Below are 24,312 nucleotides of genomic sequence, written 5' to 3'. Positions count from 1 at the left end.
GAGCAGCCATAACCGTAAGAAAAGGGCTTCCCACCGTGGCCTGGGGAATGATGCAATGAGTAAGGCCCTATAGCAGATCTCTAAATCACCCTTCATCAGAAGGATTAATAGGGCCAGGCTCCCTCATCAGTTTTCTCAGCTGACATTTTCCATTTACAATGGAAGGACTGATCCTGTGGAGCACATCAAGCACTTTAATCAGAAAATGGCAGTTCATGCCAACAATAAGGCCCTAATGTGCAAAGTGCTCCCCTCCAGTCTTGGACCTGTAGCTATGCATTGGTTTGACACCTTAGAGGAAGGATCGGTGGGATCTTTTGAGGAGCTAACGAAGCTTTCGGGGCTAGATTCATAACATATAGTAGGGTCCCCAAACCTATAGATTCTTTACTGTCTATGGCGATGAGGGGGGGGAAAAACCCTCAAAACTTACTAAAACAGATACTTGTAAACCTACAATGAGATTGATGGAAACTTTAAGGATGTGGCCATGAGGACATTCAAGGTCGGGCTACCTACCGAGCATGAGCTAAAGAAGTCATTAACGATGAAATTCGCCTCAAATATGTGCCAACTAATAGATCACATAGATAAGTATAAGTGGGTGGAAGAGGACCTGATACAGGGAAAGGGCATAGCTAAAATGTTCCTTAAGAGGTGGGATCCTCAGAGAGGAGGATACTAGGGCAATCACTCCCAAGGGGAGTTCCCTAATCAAGCGCCATCCACGGGAGCTCAGTTGGTCAACTCATTATCTAAAGAGCCAGTATATCACATACTGGAGAAAATTAAGAATAAGTTTGATTTTAAATGGCCCAATAAGATGGGTGAGGGCCCCTCTAGAAGAAATCAAAGCCTCTATTGCCATTACCACCAAGATAGAGGGCATATTACTAAGGATTGCGGAATCTTGCGAGATCACTTGAGCCAATTGGTGAGGGCAGGGAAGCTCAACCGGTTTCTACATCAGCCTACAGTGCAATTCAACCACTCGGGAGCTAAATTTCATAAAGGTAGCCCCCCTCCACCAGCACGGGGCACCATCAATGTGATCCTTGCCAAGCCAAGGAATAATGTTACCTTGGGCACTAAGGTTATGTCAATAGGTGTAGGTTATGGCATGGAGGCCGATAATTAGGCTCCCAAAAGAGCAAGGGTGATGGTCACCCCTACCTTGCGTTTTTTCGAAGAGGATAAGCAAGGAACTCTCCAACCACATGATAATGCTCTAGTGGTTACTATTAGGATTGGGGGGTACGATGTGAGGAGAGTGCTGGTTGACCAAGGAAGTGGAGCAGAGATCATGTACCCAAATTTGTATCGAGGGCTGAACTTGAGGCCCGAGGGCCTGGACAGGTATGATTCACCGCTGATGGGTTTTGATGGCAGAATGGTGGTCTCCCAGGGAATGATAAGACTGCATGTACAGGTTGTGGATGTCTAAGTTAACTTCATAGTAGTAGAAGCGTTCTCCTATTACACAGTTATCCTGGCTAGACCTTAGCTTCACGCCATGGGTCTTATGCCCTCAACATTACATCTGAAGGTTAAATACCCTACTCAGGGGAGAATGGGAGAGTTAGTGGGTGATCAAGCCACGGCTAGGTAGTGCCTAGTGTCAGCAATAATGCAGCGGCCTACAGGTCTTGCCGCAATGATTAAATATCCAGTCCCATAGCAACTAAAAGGGCCTGTAGGGGTGCAGCAAACCGAGACATCAGGAGAATTATCAGAGGAGCTAGAAAAGGTGATAATAAGGCTGGATTGGGAGCAATATTTCCAAGTGGGATCTCAGCCCTTAGAAAAGGCAGAGTTGGTGAAGTTCCTGAAGGCAAACATTATTGTTTTTGCATGGAATGCTTATGACGTTCTAGGAATTGATCTCAGATTGGCATGTCACTAGCTAAATGTAAATCCTGAGGTTGTGCCACATAAACAACCTCCTCGGCGATCATCCAAAGATCACGCTGAGGCAGTCAAGATAAAGGTAAATAAGTTGAAGCAGGCTAGAGCCATTAAGGAGATTTTCTACCCAAAGTGGCTGGCCAACACAGTAGTGGTTAAAAAGAAAAACGGGAAATGGCTAGTGTGCGTGGACTTCACTAACTTGAACAAAGTCTGCCCAAAAGACTCCTTCCCTATTCCTAGAATTGACCAACTAGTGGACGCCACGGTTCCTAGATGAGTTTCTTGGATGCTTTTCAAGGTTACCATCAGATACCTTTGTCATTGTCTGACCAGGAGAAAATGGCTTTCGTGCTCCCAATGGGAACTATCATTATCGGGTGATGCCTTTTGGCCTCAAAAATGCAAGATCCACATATCAGAGAATGGTAATGCGGATGTTTGAATCGCAGATTGAGAGGAACATGGAAGCATACATTGATGACGTGGTAGTCAAGAACAGGAAGGTAGTAAAGTATTTGGCTGACTTGGGAGAAACTTTCTTAATTTTGAGAGAGCATAAACTACGCCTGAACGCATCTAAGTGTTCTTTTAGGGTTAGCTCAGGCAAATTTTTGGGTTACATGATTACTCACCGCGAAATTAAATTCAACCCAGAGTAGATTAAGGCTATTAACAATTTGCATCCTCCTCGAAATCCTAAGGAGGTGTAGAGGTTGACTAGGATGGCAGCAGCCTTAAAAAGGTCCATTTTTCAGTCTGCAGACAAGTGTCGTTCTTTTTTCGAACTACTTCACAAGTGAAAGGATTTTCGATGGACTAAGCAGTGTGTAACGGCTTTCGAGGACCTCAAACAGTACTTGTCCAATCCACCAATACTTTCTAAGCCCGATAAGGAGGAAGTGTTGTATGCATACCTAGCAATCACAAACTACACTGTTAGCCTCATTAGAGGCCTGTCTACTATGTTAGCAAATCCCTACATGAGGCTGAGACTCGCTATCTTCCCTTGGAAAAGGCAGTGTTGGCCATAGTGCATGCCACCAGGAAGCTTCTTCATTACTTTCAAGCCCATACTGTTGTGATGCTCACCTAGCTCCCTTTGTAGGCCCTATTAAGGAGATCAGATTATACTGGCAGGATTACTAAATGGGGAACCAAGCTAGGAGCCTATGATGTCAAGTACATGCCTCAGACTGCCATAAAAGGACAAATCCTAGCAGACTTTGTAGCAGAGTTCACCGAGGGTGCCCTTGAGAAGGAGGAGGTAGTTATGGGAATATTGATCATGTCAGCCACTGTTGTTCCCCCATGGAAAGTTTATACGAATGGAACTTCCAACCGAAAGGGAGTAGGAATAGGGATTGTGTTGGTCACCCTTGAGAAGCTAATAATGGAGAAATCATTACGACTAGGATTCTTAGCCACTAATAATGAGGCCGAGTATGAGGCCCTACTAGTAGGAGTAGCTATAGTCAGGCAGCTATGATGAGAAATGGTTGAGTTGTACTTGAATTCTAGACTGGTCATGGGTCAAGTCAATGGAGACTTTGAAACTCGGGATGAGAGGATGCAAAGGTACCTTGCCAAAGTGCAGAATGCCCGGCTCAATTTAAAGGTTTTATATTGAAGCAAATCCCTAGGGGATAGAACTCTCATGCAGATTCTCTAGCAATGTTGACCACTTCGTTAGAGTCAAGTCTTCCACGGGTTGTTATTATCGAGGAGATGGATAGCTCAAGTCTTACAAGGGTACCTTTGGTAGGAGTATACAACCTCCATGTGGGGCTGAGCTAGATGGACCTCATAGTAACTTTTTTGAAGTAGGGATTGTTACCTAAAGACAAGTGTGAGGTAGAAAAGGTACGTAGAAATGGCCCTCGCTACTAGCTGTCTGAGGAGCAGAAGCTGTACAAGCACTCTTACTCAGGACCATATTTGTTGTGCGTACATCCAGAAGCAGTGGAGCCCTTGTTGGAAGAGTTGCATGAAGGCATATATGGGAATTATACATGAGGAAGGTCTTTAGCGTATAGGGCCTTCACCCAGGGGTATTGGTGGCCTAACTTGCAAAAAACCTCTCAAGATTATGCGAAGAAGTGTGACCAATGTTAGAAGTATGCCCCAAATATTCATAAGCTACAGGGAATACTGAATCCATTGTCTAGCCCTTGGCCGTTCGCTTAATGGGGCTTGGATATAGTAGAATCCTTTCCCAGAGCTATAAGGAACCGAAGATGGCTTCTCGTCGACACGGACTACTTTACCAAGTAGGTGGAAGTCGAGCCCCTTGCCAATATCAGGGACGTGGATGCAAAGAGGTTCATCTCGAAGAACATTGTCACCAAGTTTAGAGTCCCTCACACCCTAATCTCAGATAATGGTCTTCAATTTGATAGTAAAACCTTTCGAAGATATTGCGGGGAGTTAGGAATTAGGAATGGGTACTCTACGCCTACTTATCCTAAGGAGAATGGGTAGGCTAAGGCCACCAATAAGGTTATAGTGTTTGGATTGAAGAAAAGGTTGGATGACGCTAAAGGAAAATGGGTGGATGAACTACCCGCGTGTTGTGGACCTATCGTACCATACCCCGAAGATCAACGGGGGAGACCCCTTTTTCAATGACTTATAGGGCAGAGGCAGTAATTCCCCTTGAATCTAGATTTCCAACTCTGAGAACTAATCAGTTCAATGTTGAAGAGAACAACTGTTTACTCCTAGACAATATGGATGTGGCCAAGGAAAGAAGAGAGGTGGCAACAATAAAGATGGCATATTACCAATAGAAACTCAAGCAAAGGTATGATAAGGGGGTGAAATCTAGGCCCTTGGCCCCAGGAGACCAGGTATTGAGAAAAGTGGTGGGAATGGCCAAGAACCCTGCTTGAGGCAAACTGGGCCCTAACTGGGAAAGGCCATATAAGATCACTTTCATTACCGGCATTGGGGCCTACCACTTGGAAGATTTAGATGAAAATGTAGTTCTTCACCCTTGGAATGTAAACAATCTATAACGTTATTATTGTTAATAATTTCTGTTACCATTCATATCTTGCTTTGTTAATATCTTATTATGAGTGTGTTTGCTGAGACAATTAGTCTGTTAAATATTCTAAGCGTTAAATAAAACCTAGGTCTTATCTGGCTTCTCGAGTCACAAGCCTAAGGTAAATTAACATTGTAGAAAATATTTTAAGTGTTAAACAGAACCTGGGCCTTGTCTGACTCTTCGGGTCATAAGCCTAGGGTAAATTAACATTACAAAAATATTCTAAATGTTAAACAGAACCTGGGCCTTGTCTAGCTCCTCAGGTCACAAGCCTAGGGTAAATTAAGATTTTATTAGGGAAACGTTCTAAGTGTTGAAATTCTTCTCCTTGGGCTTTGGTACCCTTGCTAATGGTTTCGCTGTGAGATTAGAAGTCCGAGTTAAGGTAAATATTATTTGAATTTCTTCCTAAAATTCTATGAATCAGTCTCTTAATTGTACTTCAAATCATTCCATATTATGTAGATGGATACAGAAATTCCCCAAATAGCTCAGAAGTTAGTATGTTTATATTGTTATTAAGAAAAGGTGGTCACACAAGATATAAATTGACAAGTATGGATTGATTAATTAAAGAAACAGTAAATAAATTCTAAGTCCTCTTCATTAATTTGCAAAGAATTAAATACAAAATGGGAGGCATTATATGTACTTGAGCCTATTACAAAATTGACTATGTATGTCCTAGTCCAAGACTAAGCTACGTTGAGGGCTTCTTTTCCTTTGCTCCCTTTTTCTCCTATTCCTTCTCTTTCTTCTTTCTCTTTAGTTATGACACTTCAGCCATTTCTGCTTCAGTCTCCATGTCTAGTGCCTCGATTGGAGGTGGCAGTTCTTTTTCCTGTTCTTTGCCTTTGGCTGGAGTGGAGGAAGGAACGGAGGCAGGTTGGTCCGAGGGGACGGGGGGAGCAGAGGTGGGATCTGCTAGAGGCTATAAGGAAGTGGGTGCCAAACGCAGTGCCGAGGGGTAATAAATCTTATCTGGAGCCCTGAGCTCCGATTCGGTACCAACCCCAGCGGCATTCAGAGCCTGAGCCCACACCTCTAAGCAGAAGGCCTGAGCAATATCCCTGAGTTGGGTAGTAAGACTTTCAACTATCTTAGTCATGCCTGCATCATAGGCTGCCTGCTCAGCCTTGGCCATTTCAGCAACTTTGTCATCCAGCTTCATCTTCCTCTACTTGAGCTCCACCATCGTCACATCCATTTTATTTTTGGCCTTCTTCTGGGCCTCTAAGGCGTCAGCTGCCTGCTTCTCATAGCCCTTAAGGGCGAACTCAGCATTCTTGCGAGCCTTCTCCACTTCAACTAGCTAGGCAATAAGTCTTCTTAAGCTTCTTGTCCGTGTCCACGTGGGCCTTCTCGACAGCCTCCAACTTAGTCTAGGCATCCCTAGCCATATCCAAGGAATGGTCCACCCATTCCTCATCCATGAAGGTAGCTTGGACAGACTGCACACAAAAAAAAAAAAAAAACACATAAGTGTCATACAGTGCATATAGGATCTTGTCAAGCAATCAAATGGGGGTAGTCATGTACCTTGGACAGATCTTGTTTCAGGGTGAGGAAGACTTCACGCTTCCTAAAAGATCTTAGCTCCTCCATGTCCTCTGGCAGACATAGTGCCTTTTCCAAGCACTAGGCCACCAGGCCTGAGCTACTCTTATGGATCCCTCAAGTTGGCATCATCCAGTACTGGATTGCCTAAACTCAAAGTGAAAATGGGCCTCCAGATAGGGGTCTTCTTTGGTTGGTCCCCTCCAACCTCCTTAAAAGTCCCGATGGATGTGGACTTCTTTTACTACCCCTTTCCAGTTCGAGCTTCTTTGGCTAGGGACTGATGGGAGGATTATGTAATCTCCCCTTCCTCGGTACCCTCAGCGCCCTTGTCTCCTTAGGCCATTTTCTTTTTCTTATCCTCGGCGTCAGCAAAAGACGTGTGCGTAGCAACCGAGGTGGATGGTCGAGCACCACCGCCACAGTTGGGGAAAAGCCCCCAACGTGGGCTATGAGTAGGGCAAGCAGGTTTGGGCTTTTCTCTTTGAAACCCATGTCTACAGAGGTACGAGCTTGTGATGTGCCAGGAGCGTTTATGCGGTAAAAAACTTCGAAGGCTTTGTCTGTCACTTCTTGAATAGACTTGAATATAGACTCCTTATCTTCATCGCCTAAAGGGAAAGTTGGCTCTTGGGAGTAAAGGAGCCTAGCAGCTAGAGGGGCTGGAATCGAGGCATCTTGAGTCCCTTTTAGAGGAAGTTCAGACAGCAAGAACCCTGGGACTACTACATCAATTAAAGTTAAGCGAGGGTCCCTGGCTTTAATGACGTTCTTCAGAATTTGGAAGCGTTTGGTGGACGGCTTGTAACTAAGGATGACGTGAGCTACCCGAAGCTATCCGTCCTTATGTAGGAAGATCTCTGCCTTGAGAATTCAGCTTAAGTCCTTAAAATTCATCAAGTGTTTGGCTAGAGTGGTGTGGTATTTGTCTGCCAGATAAGACAAGAGGGGTTGTTAGTAAAAAAAAAAAAAAAAGAAGAAGAAGAAAGAAAGAGAACATTAACACTAATAAAGCTATGTAAAATCCTATGTGTGACCCTAGTCCTCTAGAGCGCTACCTAGTTCCCCTTCCTGGGTAGGGTAGTGCATTCCATCGTGCCAATCTCCCAAGATAATAAGAAAATCATCGTCCGTGCCTTTGCTTGAGCCAGGCAAGTAGGAGATTAATCGAACGACAAGAATCCTACACTTCATGTAGTATTTGGTTTTTTCCCCTTTCTAGCAATTGTATACCCAGTTTACATCGTGCCAGGTGAGATTAGTCCCCATTTTACGGTTTAACGCATCTACACACCTGAGGATCCTGAAGATATTTGGGGAACATTGGGTCGGGGTTAACCTATAGTTTATTAGATAGTCTCTAGTTACCCTCCCCATGGGAAGTTTCATCCCGCCTTCGATGAAGATGATCATAGGAATGACCATGGATTCGAGAGGTCTATTTAAGACCAACCACTCACCCTCTTCACAGTGTTGGATTTCAACACTGTTGGGGATCTTGTATTATGCCCTAAAGACTGCCCTAGCCTCGGCAGTGTCCACTAACTTAGCATATCTACCCATGGAGTTTTGTGGTGTGAAACGTTAAACTTGTGAAAAAAGAAATAAGGAAATCAACACACCTATGAGTGAATGCGAAAAGTGCTCCTCGGGAGTTTTTTCTTCAACTTAGATCGCAAGAATGTTTAAAATGAACCTTAGCCAACTCCAAGTTCTCCTTTTATAGGAGTGAAAAAGTGAGCGGTAAATTCCCGCCCATAAATGAGGGGGAATGAGGACCGTAGGATCTTAATCGAGCCGTAGAACTTGGAAAGATAAGCAACTGCCTAACGCCATAAATGTGAGATCGTGGATTCCAAAGCATCAAGAGTGTACAGAAGACAAGTGAAAGGACATTAATATGTGGGAACGCATATGGCATATGCATAGTTTACCTGTGAGACTAAAACTTCGCTTTTGTCTCATAAACAAATAGCGAACGTTTTAGGGGGCTATTGTGAGTGCCCAAGGATAGAGGATGAAGTTGAAGAGTTGCAGCATTGGTATGGGAATGCCACGGGCCACAGGCCCTAGGAAAATGGCTGCCTAAGGAAAGGAAGAAATGAGTCAAGATACTCTATAGTATTCTAAGTGGGAGCTAGAATCTGAAGAGAGAGAAAGTCAATGGACATTAGGGAAGTTTCTAGTCTGGGGTAGCCTGTTGCATCCATATTAAATGATGGGTAACAACTTTATCAGCCACATTGATAAGGAAGTGACCTGAACAGTGTAAGTCATAACTAAACAGATTCCTTCCACCATCTTCTTCAGATGTTAAAAGCAACAAGTGTCATGAAATGAGGGAGGTTAGGTGAGAATGGATGGTTGAAATATGATAGAGGTAGAAGTATATAAGGAAAAGAAGGAGCATTGAGAAAGGGATCGAGACACAAGTATCAAAAAGAGATAAGCACAAAGGAGAAGAAGAAAAGAGAAAAAGGAGAGTGAACAGTATAACTAGATGTACAATCTTAGCCTCCTTGGGCGAGCTTGTAGAGGGATATATACCCCTTTATTTTATAAGATTAACCTTGTCTTCTCTATCTTGATCCTCAAGCAGAGTCCCCTCTTGTTATTCGTTTCCCTCTCTTACAAATTCTATTGATTTGTGCCAAGGTTTAACTATGCAACTCAGTGTTCCAAGTGGGCTTGGGCCACTAGATTTTTGGTCCTTACATATATAATTTCATAAAAATAAAATTTTGGGCCTTTGACAATGGAGGTGGCCTTTTCCGCTAAGTTTTTTTTTTTTTGGTGATAGGGCCTAGGCCTTGGTCCGGCCCTTAGTTACTCTGCTTTTCAGTTGATGATTTCTATGGGCATCTACTTGCTCGCGAGAACAGATGAACAATACCATAATGTTTTGATGCATAGTTCCACAATGAAAATCCCACCACCAAAAATCACTCAAATCATGCACAAAGCTTGTCATGTTTGCAACAGAGTTTGTCACACGATATATACCTAGCTACTACAATCAATTCAATTTATCATGGTAAGACTAGGAATTCTCATATGGTTGCTTTCATATTGGTCCATAATCATCTACTAACCTAAATTTGTATCCTGATACTGGAGTCACAAACCATCTCATACCTGATATGAGCAATTTGAATATGCAATCTAAGGAGAGCACAATGGCAAAGATCAAGTACATAGGGGAGATGCACAAGTTTGACTATCACTCACATTGACATTGGTTCTTCCCTTTTACTTTCAAATAACTAAGAAATAAGAATATTCAATATTGGCCTTTACTCTTTCTTTCCATCATCTTCCACACGTCGAACCTATTCTACCTATGTTGCTGAATGAGCTTTACTCCCTGATTGGGATAGTAGATTTGGACACCTAGCCATTCGCATAATACATTGTGAATTAGTGATATTTCTTGATTCAAACTTTTGTCCGTAATGAAATACTTCCATTTTTGTCTTTTGATTCTAAATCTAGGTTTCCTCTGGACTTATTATTTGTTGATGGGAGGACCTTACCCAATTGCTTCAATAAATGGTTCAAGTTATTCTTGTCATTTGATTCTAGATCTAGGTTTCTTTCGGACTTTTTAAATGTTGGGGGGAGGACCTTACCCAATTGCTTCAATAAATGATTCATGCTATTATTTGAGTTTTGTTGATGATTTTAGTCGGTTCACTTTGCCATGATCATATAGTCAATCGTGAGTGGTGGAGTTATTTATAGGGATAGGAAAGGGATAATCGACTCTCATTCTATTGAGCATCAACTATAATGTTAGCTATCACCTCTAGAAGCTTCTTTCTTTGATTTTGAGCCTTGATTGGAGGATTTAAATTGATATAATTTCAAAAGTCGAGAGAGTTCAATGTAAAACAAATGAAACTATAAATTTTGAAATTCATTTAAGCTTGAGGATCTAATTTCAAACTTTTCCCCCAATATGGCTTAATTTGAAATTTGAAACCACCTTATAGGGTTTAAAATGTAATTTGCATAAAGGAAAAAAAATTATAGCACTATTCTTTTTCAATACCGTTGCGGAAAGATTTACTTTAGGCATTTTTTATTTTAGATTGAAGAGAGAAGAGACTCGATTACTCGAACCCCACTCTCTAATTGAGAGCTCCACCAACCATTAGGACTTCGAATTCCCCTAAAAATTTCAGATCGATTTCAAACTTTTTAAGGTCCCAGATATCTTTGTGACACTGTTCAATTCGAGGCAAAGTGGGGTCCAATTCGAATAGGTTGTTGTTCGAGAGAGAGAGAGAGATCAATGGATCCGGAGGCTGCTCGAACGGCGAGGGAGTCACTCGACCTTGCATTCCACATGTCGAACATTCTCGACACAGGGCTCGACCGCCACACCCTCTCCGTCCTCATAGCTCTCTGCGACCTCGGTCTCAACCCGGAGTCACTCGCCGCCGTCGTCAAAGAACTCCGAACTGAGCCTCCACCGCCGCCGCCACCCTCTTCCGCAACCCCAACAACATCTACTGCTCCGTCGTTTCTTCCCTGAGCAGGTGCCTCATTTGCTTGGCGTGATAGCTTCTTTAGTTATTAGTGTGTTCGTTAAATGTTTGTTAAAATGCCTAGCAAGTCACGTAAATGACATATTACATTATTTTTTACCTTCACTGTCGTTGCTGAGTCCATTTAAGAATTGAGAATGCCATTCCAAAAATTGGCATGCTTGTGTTACTGTGGCACAATTTTTTTCATAATTTGTTAAGAAAAAGAAAAAAAGAACTGATTTTTTTTTTTTTTACAGCTTTTTATATTTCTCATTAAAGAATTTAAAGTGTTAGTAAAATTTTTCTAAAACGGTCCAATAACAAATGTGCGAAGGGCACCTGTTAATTTTTATGTCATGAGACTTGTTGCTTTTCCCACTAACCTCAATAATGTTTTAGTTTAGTGGTTCCTTGAATTCATGGTTTATCAACATGGGGTCTTGAGTTTTGACCCTCCTTACTAGCATTCAACACTCCCTTTGGTTCTACCCATTGGGATTTCTCACCTTTTCTTTTAATCAGATTGTATGTTTCTTTTTTCTCTTTTTATTAATGAGGTTTTCCAGCACTTTTTGAGCTTTTGACTATTTCCTTGGGTGTGTGGAATCCCTCCGTTCTACAGTGATTACATTGAGAACTCCCTTGGGGGTGGCCCTAAAATGCTGACTAGGAGTTTTGAACCTGGGACCTCATGGATCAAATGTGGTCTTAGGAACCACAAGACCAACCACTTGGGTTTGCCCATTGGAGTTTATCTGTATAATTGCCTGGTGAATGTGTGATGGGACTCTGCATATCTTGGGATCGATCATGCTCTCAAAGAACCTTGGACATCCTGTTGGAAAAAGAATAAAAGAAAAAAATAATAATGTCTTTGCATTCCTTGCAGACTTTGATTGGCATATTGTGCTTGAAGGTTTTGTAAGAGTGGTTTGAATTTTATTAGGGAACTATGTTTTTCCTATGTAGTATGTACAGTTTTACGATCTTTCCTTTGGCCTGAATTACAATAATATTGTCATTTAACCTATCTCTGAACACTTTCTGTTGTAGATTCTTTACATGTTGTCACATTGTGCCTTGACTAAATTAAGTTATGGTTTTACCCAGGCCATTTGGATATCAAAGATTGAATTAATCTCTTCAGAGAAAATGCAGACTTCCATTTTGTGTAGCATGTAAGATCAGTTCAAATATGCCAAACCTCTCAGGGTAGAATAAGTAGTTCATATTGGCTTGTACATTTGTGTTTAAAGTTTTTGGTTGATTATCTTTTGTTCAATGAAAAGCACCTAATCACGGTTGGCATTATTGTAACTTTTCTTGAGGCTTGACATTGGGTTAGCTTTGTCTCTTGCATGATTTGTGAAACTCTTATTGGTCTAATTCTTAGTTTGTGATAGAAATGCTTGTGAGATGGCAGAATCTCTTTTATGCAGAAAATCCTTTTCATTCTTTAAAATATTAATGATCTTATTATGATCTTACTCTTTCATATGTAATAGTGTTAAAATAAGAAATGTAGATTTTTATTCAGATTGTTTACCTTTCACAGATTAGATTGATAATAGGTTGGATAACCTAATTAGGAGAAGAGACTAAATTAGATCATGTGTTTTTTAATAGCTTTTGCAGAATTTAGCACCTACCAGGTGCGGAGCTGTAGAACCTCTTTGAGACTTTTTAAATTGCAACTTTGATGATTTACACTATCTGTGTGTTGTTAGATATCAGAATTTGTAGAAGTACATAAGAAATGAGATACGACAGCTGTTATTTAGAACGCAGTAGACCAAACCTAGTCAAACTATCAAAGTACCCCATTTATCTTTCAAACACAGCTTAACTGCTAAAATTATTTTCTTTTTGATAAGTGCTTTACTGCTAAACTTATGCAGCAGGGGATTGCCGACCATATAATGAACCAGATGACTTTATTTTGAAATGAGCTCTTAATTTTCTTCTTTTGCAGTTGTCAATACATGACATCATTTGTAATTGTTTTCAAGATTTCTTCTCCACTCTTGAAGTCTTAATCTCCCGCCATGACCTCTATCATTCTGTTCTCTCCACATATTGTAGAGAGTAGTTGCCGTCGCTAGTTTAGTGGTAATGCTCTTGTGGTTTCTTCCTACCAGATTATCTATATTTATAGTCCGTTGAACTTCAGCATCACTGTTCCCACTCTTCCTAGCACGCAAGCACATCTTTTGGAACTCTGCTCTATGTTGTGATCTGGAGATTCAGTTTTGTTCTTGTAGTAGTGACAAGGACAACCTTTGTTGAATTCCCCTTTGGCCAAGGAGGGGGTGAGGGTGGAACGGGGAAGGCTTTGGAAAAGTGAAAACTGAAAGATTGGAGTTCTATAGGGAAAAAAAAAAAGTAGCATGGATTCTATTTTTGTCTTTCAAATTCAAAAAGTTATATTTTTGTTCGTTGAACTTTAAAATGTTCTACATTTTGTTCTTTCCTCAACTTCTATGAAGTTTCAGGGACAAAAACATAACATGTATACTATTTCAGGTGAATTTTATATTAGACCCGCTACCTGCCGAACACATGTTTTTTGAGTTCCAAACCTGCTACCCAACCTTGCACCTTGTCGAAACGACAAAACCGCTTGTCAACTTTCAGTTTAGGCCAGATCAGACACATGGGTTGGTTTTGTGGATCTGTTGAGCACCCTAGGAGAAAATGACATTTATGGAGAATTTTGTTTGAGTTTTTAAGTAAATACAAGCAGTAGCTAATGGGTTTTGTGAGTGAGCCCTTGACTATTGTTTAATTGAGTTTGTGTTGTTTGTTGGACTGGCAGCATGGGTTTCAGCTGAGGGGGTGAGTGGGTGAAATTCTGTGGAGGTTTGGTTTTTATGTTTGATTTGGGTGTGTATTGATTCTTGGGTTTCAGGTTTTCAGCCAAGTGTGGGTTTTGATGCTTGGTAAGCTGTGTGGGCAAGTGGGAGCAACTGTGTTGTGTCCATGTAAATGATGATGTTTGGATAATTTTTGGTGGCTTGGATGGGTTCTGGATTGTGGTTATGGGTTTAGATTTGAGTAGCATTTTCAGTATGGTCGGATATGGTGATTTTTGTAATATTTTGGTAGCAATGGAAGCTTTGTTAATGGCCGGTGGCCTAGGCTCATTCCTCTTTTGCTTCATAGCACTTTCCTATAGGATTTAAACACTGAAGGGAACGAGTGGTAGTTCCTCGTCCTTTTAATTAGGGATGTGGATTAGAGATGACACTAGTCTTCTAGTAGTAGAACAAGGAAATCACAGTGCAAGGTTCTCCAAAATCTAGACTATGAAAGAAAATAGCTTGAAAAACAGCCTTGAAAACTTGGAACAAGGACACTATTATGGCAACCTGCGAACATGAATAAGTAATTGGGAATAAGGGTCAGCAATGGGCCGGGCTTCTTTTTACTTGGCACATGGGCCTATTGGGCTGTTGACCAGTCAATAGTCCAGGTTGGGACTGGCCGGAAGTGAAAATTAGTTCGCATGGACCTGTGGCAATACCCAATTTGTTTATTTTTAGCGGGCTAGGCCTTATAGGTCGGGTCTAATGGGTGATTCAATAGGCTTATAAAATTTAATTAAAAATTATAGTTATATTGTAGAGAAATGTGGTCTACAATATTTTCACAATAAATTCTAAATGGTTGGCTGTTACAAGTTGTTATTAGTGAGTAAAAAAAGTAATTTTAGTGATAGATTTAAATTATAACCAATAATAATTAACTACTTATGTTTTGTTGTGAAAATAACACTTCTCTATATTGTATTACAAGGGCGCGGCTTACATCCAGTTAATTTTTTAACAGGACATCTCCTTTACTTTTTAACAAACGGCTGAGATTAAAAGTAAAGCCACGTCATTTTTCTTTTGGGCAAATTAACGCCTGGCAAGGTCTCTTGAGTGAAAAAACACACTGACATAAGGGTAATGTTAATTGCAGAAAGCCTGAGATCTATCTTCGTCAATGTCTTTATTTTTCTTCTTCAGATAAACTAAAAGAAGTCCAAAAAGGATCCACATCCTCTCTTCTTTCTATTCTTTCGCTTGTAATCAAACAGTATGGTAAGCATAATCCCAAAGGCCAAATCTCAGTCTCAAAAGAAAAAAGAAAGAGAGAAGGCCTTGGTTTCTAATTTATTAGTCCACGCTATTCCTTGGATTGAATTAAAAAATCATTGCTGACTGACCTCCAAAATCAAAGACATAAATAGAGACTTGAAGCTAAAAAAGACTTGTTAAAACTCTGTATGTGATTAAATCTATGAATATTTTCTTTTTTTCTTTTTGAGTTTCTGTGAAGAAGTAGAATACATTGAAAAAAATATCTCAGATCTTTTTTTCGATTCTTTTATTCAAATAATTTCCCTTGATTTCAGTGGCAAAGAATGAAACCTTCACATCATGTAGCCTAGTCACTAAATCAGGCGTAACTAAACTGGATCCGAGTAGGAAAAAGCATGGTAAAGACGAAACCTTCTCTTCATAGAGAAAAAGATCTCGAGTTTGGCAAACGATTTCAGGGGTAGTTAGAGGCTTGGATTTGAAGAGGCCCTTCATCGTCTTGGTAGTCAACACTGAACTCTGAAGGAACCACTGCCTTGTTGCTTCAGAGGTCTATCTTTTCTTTTTAAAATGACGTGTACTTCTTTTTTAATCTCAGCCGTTTGTTAGTTTAATAAAAGCAAAGGAGATGTCCAGTTAAATTTTTAACTGGATGTAAGCTGAACCCGTATTACAAAACACAAACCAGTCTTTTTTTTTTTTAGTGAAACGACAGGAAGGGAATAACATTAAACAACAAGTCTATTATAAAATAGCTCAGCTTTGTCAAAAGTTAGCGTATTATCCACCACAAGCGGTGGTTCATACAAAATTTGGAAGTCAGAAACTAGATTTTCTCCCATCTTAGCCATACTATCTGCACATTTGTTAGCTTCCCAGAAGATGTGTGTCACAATGTAATTAGGCATCGAGTTTATCAAGGTCCTGCAATCATTTAGGAAAGGTTCCAACATCAGATTAACAGTATTTGGGTTAGAAAGCAAGTGTACAATAAATTTAGTATCCAATTCAATGTTAACATTTAGGAGATTAGGGCCCAGAGCTCCGCCATGGTGCAAGAGACCACACCAAGTTTTCTAGCAAAGTCAGCAACCCAATTCCCACTACTGCACCATAGCACGCCACCCCCACCAACCTTGCCGAGTTCAAGCCACATATTGTCACATTGGTCTATTAAATATACTTAAAAAAACTATTGATTAACTTGTATTGATTGGAATAAATAAATAAATTGATGTATTTATGAATATATATTATAGAAAATATTAAGGATAGTTGCATCATTACAAAATGTCTACATCCCAACTTGAGGAAAGGAAAAAAAAAAAAAAAAATTCCTAGCTTTGACCATTGGTGGAGCCCAGCTAACAGTAAAATATTTTATTAAAAAAATAATTAATTTATTTTTAATGTCTACATCCCAACTTGAGGAAAGGAAAAAAAAAAAAATTCCTAGCTTTGACCATTGGTGGAGCCCAACTAACAGTAAAATATTTTATTAAAAAAATAATTAATTTATTTTGTTTAAAATATTAGAGTGAGGATAGTTGCATCACTACAAAATGTCTACATCCCAAGTTGAAAAAAAAAAAAATCTGAATTCCTTTGGCCATTAGTGGAGCATAGCAAACAGTAAAATATTTTTCTAAGAAAAGAATCAATTTTTTTTTTTTTAAAGGTGGGAATCAATGTTTTTTTAATAGAAAGAATTAAAGCTTATTTACATCTTTTTTTACAATCAAAATCTATTTAATTTTTTAAATTAAAGGTTTAACCTTTTTTTTCTACCTTTTAATTAAAAAATAAATGTCCAAGTGTTATTATTATTATTTTTAAACAAATTAAAGTTACTTGACTACTAGGAAAATATATAATTCATAAGCATAATTTAATACAATTACTTTAAGTATTCTAGTGATTAAGTGTGCGGGATCTTAAAGTTTTTCTCTCATGTTTCAAATTTGACTTTGATTCTTTCAAATTATTTTGTTATAAATTCCGAGTTATTAGGTTGGCCCATGACCTGCCCCACTGCACTATTAGGACTAGGCTACTCATGTGCCTCAACAATACTGGGTTGGGCCGACAATTAGCCTGGTGAGCCATTAGGCTACTAGGCCAGGCCATGAGCTATTATATGTGACCCTTATTTGAAAACAATTAAATATCATTCAAAGAGAAGATCCAATACCACAAAATTATGTTGAAGAAGCTTATATATGTGAGGAGCTTCATGAGTTTCTTTATAGAGGAGCAATTTCAGAAACACAAAACTAAAATTCTCTAGTTAACAAGCCCAAAATTCAGAAGTATAAAATAGGAAAAATAAAATAAAAGAGTCATATACAAATAAAATGAGGAGAAATAATATTTAAGAACTAAAGATATACCAACGCGCACCTTTGGCACTATAATCACTTTGCAAGTATAAGTGCTAGTGGGGGAGGGGGGGGAAGAGCCGGGGTTCAAGTCTCTAAGAGGGAGGTTCACACACATATATACTTAGATTAGGCTAAAGTAGAATTTTTATCATTCATTGCTCTTTAGTCTCAAATTCTCAATACATTGCTCTTCCAAGTTTTGCTTGCATTATCTTGGATGAGGGTGGGTTGTAGTTTTCGTTTGTAGTTTCTATTTGTTTTTGCAATAAAATTTTCTTCTCTTCAAAAAAATAATAATAATAAAACGCCGCCCTGGAAAACGATTAGCATAGTTGATTTTGTCAAGAAACTAAGCCCCCTGCCTTACCCCCAAAAAAAAGGCATAGATATTTCTTTATACGAGGTAGGTGAGGCATATCATGGAGAGATTTTTTTGTGAATAATTAATGGAATTATTTGTTTCTTCCAAACATCTCTTTGTCTGATAATTATTTGGCTCTCTCATGAAAATGATGGATTACCAACTCCACGCAAGTGAGAGCTACTCAGAACTTGCCTCTCATCGAAGGTGCAATTTTTTGTTTTTCCCAATTGTATGAACACTCTCACTCGTTCAAAGCTATAGTTGTCATTCTTTATAAAAATAAATATAAAAAGGATTTTTTATTTATGTTGAAATCATCCAAGGCTATGCTCATACAAGTATAAGTCTATGAAAGAGCAAATTCAAGGAAGAAATCATCCAAATTGTGCATAGTCACGTATAAAGGATTCTGCCAACTTCATACATACTTTTGTTCTAACTTAGAAGTCAATGAAATATGAACTAAAACATGATGATTCAAAAATGAATTTTTTATTGTTACCACCCTCAAGTCAAATCCCTAAAATTATAAAAATACTAATAATAATTGAATGCACAAACTAGGTGTTACCAAGTTAGTTCTAATATTACATGTTATGATTTGAAAAATAATTAGTCACATTTGCTTTCGAGGCGGGTTTCTCTCCTTGAGCTTGTTGGGTAATGGTTACCTAACCAACCTGATTTTTTTAAAAAAAATATATGTAATTGGGCAGCGTGTGTGTTAATATATGTATGTGTTTTGAATTTTTCTTTATTGATGTATAATGTGTATTCGCCCCCAAACCAAAATTTCCAGCTCCACCCTAATTGGATAATATCTTGGTAGAAATTTTCCTGAAAATCCAATTTTATAGATGCATGCTTTGTGAAATTCAAGCAAGAAGCCCACCTGGCATAAATGCTAACGGCATAGTTCTTAGAATATTATATCACATTGATATGTTAGTGTATTGTTTTTTAATGCAATTGCATAATACATTGATTTGCGAGTCAAATATAATGCCGTCATATTATTACCAAAAAGAAAAATACAACTTTCTCGCTTTTACTAGAAGATATAATTGATAGACAAGAAGAGGCCAAATATTTCCCAACTTGGAAAATTCAAATTAGTAGTACTAGTACATTATTTTGATGTGTTCATGCTTCTGGTAGAGGCTGCCCTCCAAGAAATGCCTTAAACAGAAGTAGCGATCTTTCTAGTTGTGTGGCCGGAGCTTGGTGGGAAGCTCCTCTTACGGAGGCGAAGGATAGTTGGGTATTACCATATACTTTCGTCCATCCACCAACCTACAAGATAAAATAAATCAGGAAAAAGAATACCATTTGGAACCAATGAAAACAATATAAATATAGACTTGTTTTCCCTCAAGCCATGCTCTGTAAGGCACGGTTGTATTTAGTCCCAACTCCTTTGCTGATTCATTTATCAATGTCCAAGTCCTGATAAATGGGATAACTGAATCTTGATCTCCAAAATCAAATTACATAAAAATGAGGTAATGATATTTATATATTTTTTTTACTGTATTATATCTTATATTGCGGTTAATTAAGTAGGGCAACAAAAGTGTTACACATCATTATGTGATAGTATTTGGACATTATAACCCTTATTCTTTATTGGTGATTTACCTTCCTTAGACAAGAAGAAACTTTCTAAAAAAATGATAAGTAGAAACTACTCATGGATAATGATAATCCAAAAAAGCAAAGTAACACACGCAATAAAAATTTAAAAAAAAAAAAATGCACTTAAGTTAATTGATATAGTTAAAAATATATTTTGATGAGTTCATGCTTCTGTTAGAGGTTGCCCTGCAAGAAATACACTATATTCATTCTCAATATATTTATGAAATTATTATATTACTTTTAACATTTCCACTTTCTTATATTTATTTAAGTTTTAATGATATCATAAGTTAGAAAATGTTCATTAAAAAAAAAAGTTAGAAAAATAAAAATATTACACATACATTTGATAAAATACTTCCTACAAATATTTTTAGATTGAACATCAACTAGGGAAGCAAATAGCACTGGGTTTTTCCCCATGATATACAAATAAATAAATATAGAAATAAAAGGGAAAGGCTTGATAAAGAGCTTATTACCAAACCTGTAAACCAATGCCCGGATTCCAAACTTGACAAGTGAGCTCACGACACCAAGTGAGCTCACGACACCAAGTGAGCTTATCAAAAATTATAATTATATCTTATTACTAAACACAAATTGTCAAATTGATCTAATAGCTATACTAAAAAAAAAAAAATCATTGATTACCATATATTGATTGGAATAAATAAGTACATTAACATATTCATGATTTTTTTTTTATAGAAATATTCATGAATATGTTAGAGTGAGAATAATTGCATCACTACAAAATATCTACATCCTAGCTAGAATTTGGGAAAAAAAAAATTGAATTCCTCTGTCCGTCAGTGGAGCTGGCCAATGGTAAAATGTTTTATTTTTTTTTTAAAGAATCAATATATATATATATATATTTTATGGAAATAATTGAATTATTTAAAAAAAAAAGAATAAAAAATATAAAACTTTTTTACTTTTTTACTTTTTTTTTCATTTAAAACCTATTTAATTTTTTTATTAAAATTTGAAATGGTCTTTTATTTTTCTATCTTTAAATTAAAAATATGTATTAATTCAAATAGGGGGGTTATGATTTTCTTTTTTCTTGAATATGTAACCAAATTAACTTAAGTCCTAATACTCCTCTACAAATGATTATGAGTTTGTTTGGTAGCAAATTTCAAATAACAGTTTTCAGTATTTAAAAACTGAAAATTATGGTTAAATAATATTGTTTTGACAAAGATGTTTTATTAAGAATATTTGATTTACAAATCTCAAATTATGGTGTTTAAAACATGTATTTTGATAATTCATCCATATTATTTTTAAGTTTTCAAGTAATATTGCTGACTGAGCCTATTGTAAATATATAAGTTAAAAATTGTGGAACTCACTTGATAATACCAACAAAACTGAAACTCTCTCTCTCATCACACTTCAACCTCTTCTTCTTTTCTTTCTTTTTCTCTCTCCTTAAATAAAATGTTATACTTTTACTATACTACTCAATGAGTTATCACTAAAAAAAAACACAAACACATACCAAACATACAATTATGTTTTTCACATTTTAAAATATGTTATTTAAAACATGGTATACTAAACACATTTTTTGAATTGTAAGTATTTTAAACACATGTTTTTGCATCATTTTGAACACCAATACTTAAACACTACTACCAAATGGGCATTGTCCAAATTCACCAACCATTAGGGTAGTTGACTTTGTTCTCCCAATAAAAAAAGCTTAGATGTTTCTTAATCTAAGGACAGTGAGGCACATCATCATGCAAGGGCCTATATATATATATATATATATAATAATTTTAAAAAAAAATTTATTTGTCTACCCTTCAAAAAAAGTTGGAAACATCCTCAGTTTTTTTTTATGCCAATAAAATTAAATTTTGCTCCGTAATTTGTTTTACATTCAATGGATAAATGATTACTTGGTTGTGTATATTGAAAGAGATGTAGCTTATAGCATTAATAATGAGACTATCATGCAACGATTTCAAAATATGAAAACTCGTTAAAGACAATTGTAAACTTTATGTATTTGCGTGTTTTTTTTATTGTTATTATTCTCAATATATGAATTTCTCTTTTTATTAAATTATATAATTTGTACTTCTTAAGGAACATCCTAAAAAAAAAAAAAATTTGGAGCCACTACTGTCATCATGGATGATTTTTTTTTTTTGAAAATTATTGATAAAATTATTTGTTTCTTCCAAATATGTCTTTTTTTTTTCTTTTTTTTGCATCATCTTGGATTCCAAATATGTCTTTGATACGAAAAATATTTGGCACTTTCATGAATATGATGGATTACCAATCCACGTTCCTATTAAAACTAGACTAGTATATATAGCGTTGAAGAATTGTACCATTTTATTTCTCCACGCAAGTGAGAGCTATTCAGAACGTGAGTCTTGCATATATTTTACTCCAATCATAGGTTGCGTATGAACACTTGCATTCACCCAAAGCTATAGCTATCATTCTTTCAAAATAAAAAACTACAAAACTCACTGTCTAAAACCTTGGTTCACTTCTATCCAATGGCTGGCCGTCTCAATGACACTGCCTCCATTGAATGCAATGACCAAGGGGCTTATTTTGTGGAAGCTCAAGTTAGCTGCTCACTTGTAGACTTCCTTATCCAACCTAACATTAATTACTAAGTCATTTAAGTCCCATCACTGATCCTTACACCACTCAATTAGCCTCGGATTCTATGTTGCTTATTCAACTCACTGCCTTTAGCTGTGGTGGAATTGCCATAGCTGTATGCCCTTCACACAAGATCATGGATGGATCATCTCTCTTCACATTTCTCAAAGTTGGACAGCCACTAGTCGTGGATATGGTAAGTAGTGATCCCGGCATTCATTGGAGGTTCTTTGTTGCCGCCTAGAGATTTGCCCATCATGCCCAATCCTAAGGTGAACTTCCAGGCTAAAAAATGCATCACAAGGAGGTTTGTCTTTGATGCCTCAAAGATAGCTACCCTCAAGGCCAAAACAGCTGGTGCAAGTGGACAGCGACCCCCACAAACGTAGAAATAGTGTTGGCACTCATCTTGAAATGTGCTATGGCTGCTTCTAAGTCAATATCAAGCTGTTTAGGGCCATTGGTATTGTCCCAAGCAGTGGACTTGCGCAAAAGAATGGTGCCACCCTTGCCTGAAAACAGCATAGGGAATCTCATTTGGCAATTCCTAGTGTTTTCTAAGGACAGGGAGTTAGAATTACACGATTTAGTAGCTAAAATGAGAGAAGGGTTGATAGACTTTTGCAATGAGAAGGCCAATAAATTCAAAGGTGATGAAGGTTTCCAAATGGTTTGTGAGTCACTCAAGGAGCGGGGTGAATTAATGAAGAGAATGGACATTACCATTTATAGATGTACAAGCTTGTGCAAGTTGCCACTATATGAAATGGATTTTGGGTGGGGAAAGCCCATGTGGATCACTAATAATTCAAGCAATTACTTCGAGAACTTAATTGTCTTGATGGATACAAAACAAGGTGGGGCATAGAAGCTTGGGTGACATTGGAGGAACGAAGATGGAAATATTTCAACGTAGCAAGGGGCTCCTTGAATTTGCTTCCTTTAACCCTAGTGCTTTTGTTAAACAAAGCCGCATTTGAATAATCTTTCAAAGCACAGAATTCTATGAAATCAATTAATACTCTCTCTNTACTTGCATATATTTTACTCCAATCATAGGTTGCGTATGAACACTTGCATTCACCCAAAGCTATAGCTATCATTCTTTCAAAATAAAAAAGGGTTTTCTATATGTTCTATTTGTCTTGTTTATACTAGTAGAAGTCTATAAAAGAGACAAATTTAAGGAAGAAAACCGGAGGTGCAACCCAAGGTCCCAAAGGAGAAGATGGTGACAGAAATGAAGTTCTCTCTCTCTCTCTCTCTCTCTCTCTCTCTCTCTCTCTCTCTCTCTCTCTCTCTCTCTCCTATGTTTTTTCTTCTTCATATATATACTCATGTTTTAATTGGAAAATATGACCATTAAAAGGGATTCAATTCAAATCAAAATTTACTCCACGTACAAAAAGAACTAGACAATGCTATTAAGTCATAAGCCTCTTGATGCCAATAGTTGTGCAGTCACATATAAACGATTTTGACAACTTCGTACAAAATTTTGTTCTAACTTAAAAGTTGATGAATGTGAACTGAAGCATGTTGATTCAAAAATGAATTCTTTATTGTTACCACCCTCAAGTCAAATCCCTAAAATTATAAAAATACTAATTGTGATTGAAGGTAACTAGGTGTTACCAAGTTAGTTCTAATATTACATGTTATGCATGATTAGAAAAATAATTAGTCACATTTGCTTGGAGGCGGATTTCCCTCTTGGTGCTTGTTGGGTAATGGATACCTGACCAACTTGATTTTTTTTTAAAATAAATAAATATATATATATATATATAATTGGGCAGCGTGTGTGTTAGTATATATGTGTTTTCAATTTTACTTTATTAATATTGATGTATAGTGTATTCAGCCCCCAAACAAATATTCCCAGCTCCACCCTTTCTGGATGATATCTTGGTAGAAATTTTCCTGAAAATTCAATTTTATATCTACATGGTTTGTGAAATTCAAGCAAGAAGCCCACCTGGCATATAAGCTAACTGCATTATTCTTGGAAGATTATCACATTGATATATTAGTGTATTTTTTCAAATGCAATTGCATAATATGTACATTGATTTGCGAGTCAAATATAATGGCGTCATATTATTACCCAAATTTAAAAATAAAAATAAAAATACAACTTTTGGCTTTTACT

The 24,312-nt window shown here is 37.6% G+C and overlaps 2 protein-coding genes across 5 annotated transcripts; both read left to right on the top strand.

Annotated features, from left to right (window-relative positions):
• Positions 1-10,563: 10,563 nt before the first annotated feature.
• LOC111986503 (mitotic-spindle organizing protein 1A) lies at positions 10,564-14,189 on the top strand. Of its 4 annotated transcripts, none has more exons than XM_065767728.1 (2): positions 10,564-11,055; positions 13,185-14,189. In XM_065767728.1, the coding sequence occupies exon 1, from the start codon at positions 10,809-10,811 to the stop codon at positions 11,049-11,051; it is 243 nt and encodes an 80-aa protein (XP_065623800.1). In that variant the 5' UTR covers positions 10,564-10,808; the 3' UTR covers positions 11,052-11,055; positions 13,185-14,189. The 4 variants fall into 4 exon arrangements, with proteins under 4 accessions (XP_065623800.1, XP_065623799.1, XP_023873902.1 ...); XM_065767727.1 differs by lacking the exon at positions 13,185-14,189 and adding an exon at positions 12,100-12,533; XM_024018134.2 differs by lacking the exon at positions 13,185-14,189 and adding an exon at positions 11,669-12,076.
• LOC111986499 (acyltransferase Pun1) lies at positions 11,706-23,186 on the top strand. The gene is given in 7 exon segments (XM_024018131.2): positions 11,706-11,816; positions 21,983-22,160; positions 22,163-22,321; positions 22,324-22,356; positions 22,359-22,520; positions 22,523-23,017; positions 23,020-23,186. Coding segments are annotated over 7 exon segments (1,263 nt in total). The 3' UTR covers positions 23,145-23,186.
• The last annotated feature ends 1,126 nt before the right edge of the window (positions 23,187-24,312 follow it).

Source organism: Quercus suber, unplaced genomic scaffold, assembly GCF_002906115.3.
Source record: "Quercus suber isolate HL8 unplaced genomic scaffold, Cork oak 2.0 scaffold_840, whole genome shotgun sequence".
Lineage (NCBI taxonomy): Eukaryota > Viridiplantae > Streptophyta > Magnoliopsida > Fagales > Fagaceae > Quercus > Quercus suber.
The sequence above is the reverse complement of the archived record's forward strand: the minus strand, read 5'-3'. Positions and strand labels throughout refer to the sequence as shown.